The following is a 3,108-nucleotide window of genomic DNA, read 5'->3' as shown; positions in this document are numbered from 1 at the left end:
TCGTGACTGCGTATTTTTTCGCAGTGCCCTCTGTTGACAATATGTTGATTCACAGCTCAGATAAACATTTTCATGAAGATACTAGATGGCAGCACCATTCTGAAAAGCTCTTGATATCAAAATTTTTATAATGTATACGCAAAAATAATTCTATGAAAATGAAATCTTGTGGCTCCAAAAACCAAAATCCTGAGCTGATGTCTTGATAAATTATTTGTCAAAAACTGACATATGTCAACAACTTCGAGAATGACGGTTTCAGTATCAAAACAAACTTCTGTCATTGTCACATTACATGTGTCATTTTGTGTTGATCAACGGTGGACGCCTGTCGACTGTTCGTAATCTCGAAAAACTTTTTTCTATTTAAGGTGTGACTCTAAACGCATTATACCAAAGTTTCAAATATATTCTTAATACTTATAGGCAATTTCCTTAAATCATGACTTCATCATATTTGTTTTATTATTCTGGACATAAAAAGTGAAAGTTTTGCCATGTATGACTATTTTTTTAAACTATACTTATACTAACTACGTTCTTTGTTTTAGAAATGCCTCAAGTAATATTGTTATTCAGCGGCAAGAGAAAATCTGGCAAAGATTTCATAACCACTCATTTACAGAAGTTGTAAGTATTCAAAAAATTATTTATATTATTTTGATACAACTAGGTACTTATACCATAAAATGTATGATTATTTTTAACAAATAGCGTCTGTCTTTCCCTGGATGGTGTTCTAGTTTCACACAATAGTATGGCTAATCAAGGTAAAGAAATGTGTTATTCAATCTAGCCTTGTGCCTCAGTAAGTAATAAACAATAGCTATATTAGTATAAAGTTTATGGGCCAATTTCGAGCCTAAATGCTCATCGCCAAGTATGGTAACCAAGTACAGTAAATCTTAATTTTTAAGATTTTTCTATCCCAGAAAGTAAACGGACTATTTGGTTTGAATAGTAATCAAGCTAAAGGTGGATGCAACAAAATGTTTTTAAAATGTATATCCAATATGATTTCATACATTTCCAGGCTAGGAGACCGATGCGAAGTATTAAAAATATCCCAACCAATAAAAAGTCATTGGGCCAAGGAGAAAAATTTGAATTTGAATGAGCTGCTGGGCGACGGATTCTATAAGGAACAATACAGGCTGGATATGATCAACTGGAGTGAGAAGATGAGGGCAAAAGATTACGGGTATTTCTGTAAAATTGCCACAGACAATGGTGAGCTCATAAATAATTCATTTATGATCTGTGCATGACAATATTATTTAAATTGAAAAGGAGTCTCCTTGAAATATAATGACTGCAAACTGAATTGTTGAATAAATTCAAAGTATTGTGTGGTTTTACACAATATACAGATTTTATTCAATCATTTTCAATATTACAGTGCTGAGCTGCGCAGTTATGCTGTAATGCAATTTCTAAAAAATAACCATTTTTTTTTTCGACACTAAATCAGTTTCTATCATAACTATTAAGCTGATAATGGCTTTTAGCTTAATACACCTTACATTAAGGATATAATGAAATGAAATGAAATTATTTATTCTGCAAATAGGATATTTTATCACTTTTACATGTCTTTTTTGAGAACGATCGAGCCGACATTTCCTAGCTGACTACCCTAAGAAGAAATGTCGAAACAAACTTAGGGGGTTATAATTGCATTAAAACTTATATATTAGTAAATAAAGCTTCCTTTCTATTCCAGCTTTGGAAAAACCAATATGGATAGTCAGTGATATAAGAAGAAAAACTGATATTCGCTGGTTCAATGAAACATATGGTAATTTAATAAGAAATATTAGGATATATGCTGATGATGAGACGAGAGACAACAGAGGGTATGAGTTCAAGTCCGGAGTGGATGATGTTGCTTCCGAATGTGATTTGGATGATTATAATGAATGGGATCTTGTTATTGATAATAGCAATGGCAAGCAAGATATAGAAGACCAATTAAGTAGCATTATTAGGTTGGTTGCAAATTCCTGATTGATGTTTATGAATGTTATCTATTAATAAGCTAGGTAACTTTTAGAACTGTGTTGGCTAAGTGGTTTTGAGGATGATATCATCAATGTAATAATAATAATATAATATATCCTGGGACAACTCACACACGGTTATCTGATCCCAAGCTAAGCAGAGCTTGTGTTATGGTAACCAGATAACTAATAAACTTACTTAAATATTTCTAAATACATACATATTATAGATAAATTACACCCAGACACCAGAACAAATGATCATGCTCATCACACAACATTTGTCCTGGGCGGGAATCGAACCCACGACCTCCGGTATAGCAGTCAGGGTCACTAACCACTAGACCAACAGGCCAGTCGTAATGCTTGAAAGAGTGCTTCGATTATAAATTTGTTTTCAATTCTATCTTTGTACGACGATAGTACGACTCGCGACATCGTCCTAGATGTCGTAAAAGGATCCTGATTTCAAAATTAGTCTGCACTCTGCGATTGGTCTGGAGTCTGGTCTATGCCTAACTTACTTAGATTTGCAGATATCTTCAAAATCACTTGGCCTCTTTCAACATGACAATATAGTAAAAGTAAAATATATGAATATCAGATCTCTATTCCTTTTTCTTTTATGGTAGATAGGGCCTGAGTTAAAAACTCTTGTAAAATGTCTTCTCATATGTGTGTATGTTTTTACATGGTAAGGGATTAAGGTTTAATGTGATAGATTGTATGTTATATCCTGTGGTCAATTAACTGAAAAGAAGTATATATGAAACCAACAATAACAAAACTATAGTAGAAGGTGGTTTATTAAATAAAACCTCTTTCTTCCAGTTTTATTTGTATAAAACTGGAAGAAAGAGGACAATATTGCAATTTTTTTTTTCAATAACTAAATAGGCTGTGTCGACTTTTCCTGGCAGTGACATTCAGTATTACTTCGTCTGTAGTTTTTATTTAAGTGTATCTCATCTACCTTATTTCGAATAAGTCTGCTCTTAGAAATAATTCCTGCAGAGATACCCGAAAAGGGGGGCGTTATAGGTCACCACGCCAAACCCAATGTGCGCGACGTGTCGTGGGTTCGATCCCCGCGTTGGGTAAGTATGTT

At 33.5% G+C, this 3,108-nt stretch overlaps 1 protein-coding gene across 2 annotated transcripts; it reads left to right on the top strand.

Annotated features, from left to right (window-relative positions):
• Positions 1 to 285: 285 nt before the first annotated feature.
• LOC113503493 (phosphomevalonate kinase-like) lies at positions 286 to 2,157 on the top strand. Of its 2 annotated transcripts, none has more exons than XM_026885501.1 (4): positions 286 to 371; positions 552 to 630; positions 1,034 to 1,230; positions 1,724 to 2,157. In XM_026885501.1, the coding sequence occupies exons 2-4, from the start codon at positions 554 to 556 to the stop codon at positions 2,005 to 2,007; spliced, it is 558 nt and encodes a 185-aa protein (XP_026741302.1). In that variant the 5' UTR covers positions 286 to 371; positions 552 to 553; the 3' UTR covers positions 2,008 to 2,157. The 2 variants fall into 2 exon arrangements, with proteins under 2 accessions (XP_026741302.1, XP_026741303.1); XM_026885502.1 differs by having other exon boundaries at positions 314 to 337.
• Positions 2,158 to 3,108: the final 951 nt, after the last annotated feature.

The sequence above is a fragment of the Trichoplusia ni genome, chromosome 19 (assembly GCF_003590095.1).
Source record: "Trichoplusia ni isolate ovarian cell line Hi5 chromosome 19, tn1, whole genome shotgun sequence".
Taxonomy (NCBI): Eukaryota; Metazoa; Arthropoda; class Insecta; order Lepidoptera; family Noctuidae; genus Trichoplusia; species Trichoplusia ni.
The sequence above is the reverse complement of the archived record's forward strand: the minus strand, read 5'-3'. Positions and strand labels throughout refer to the sequence as shown.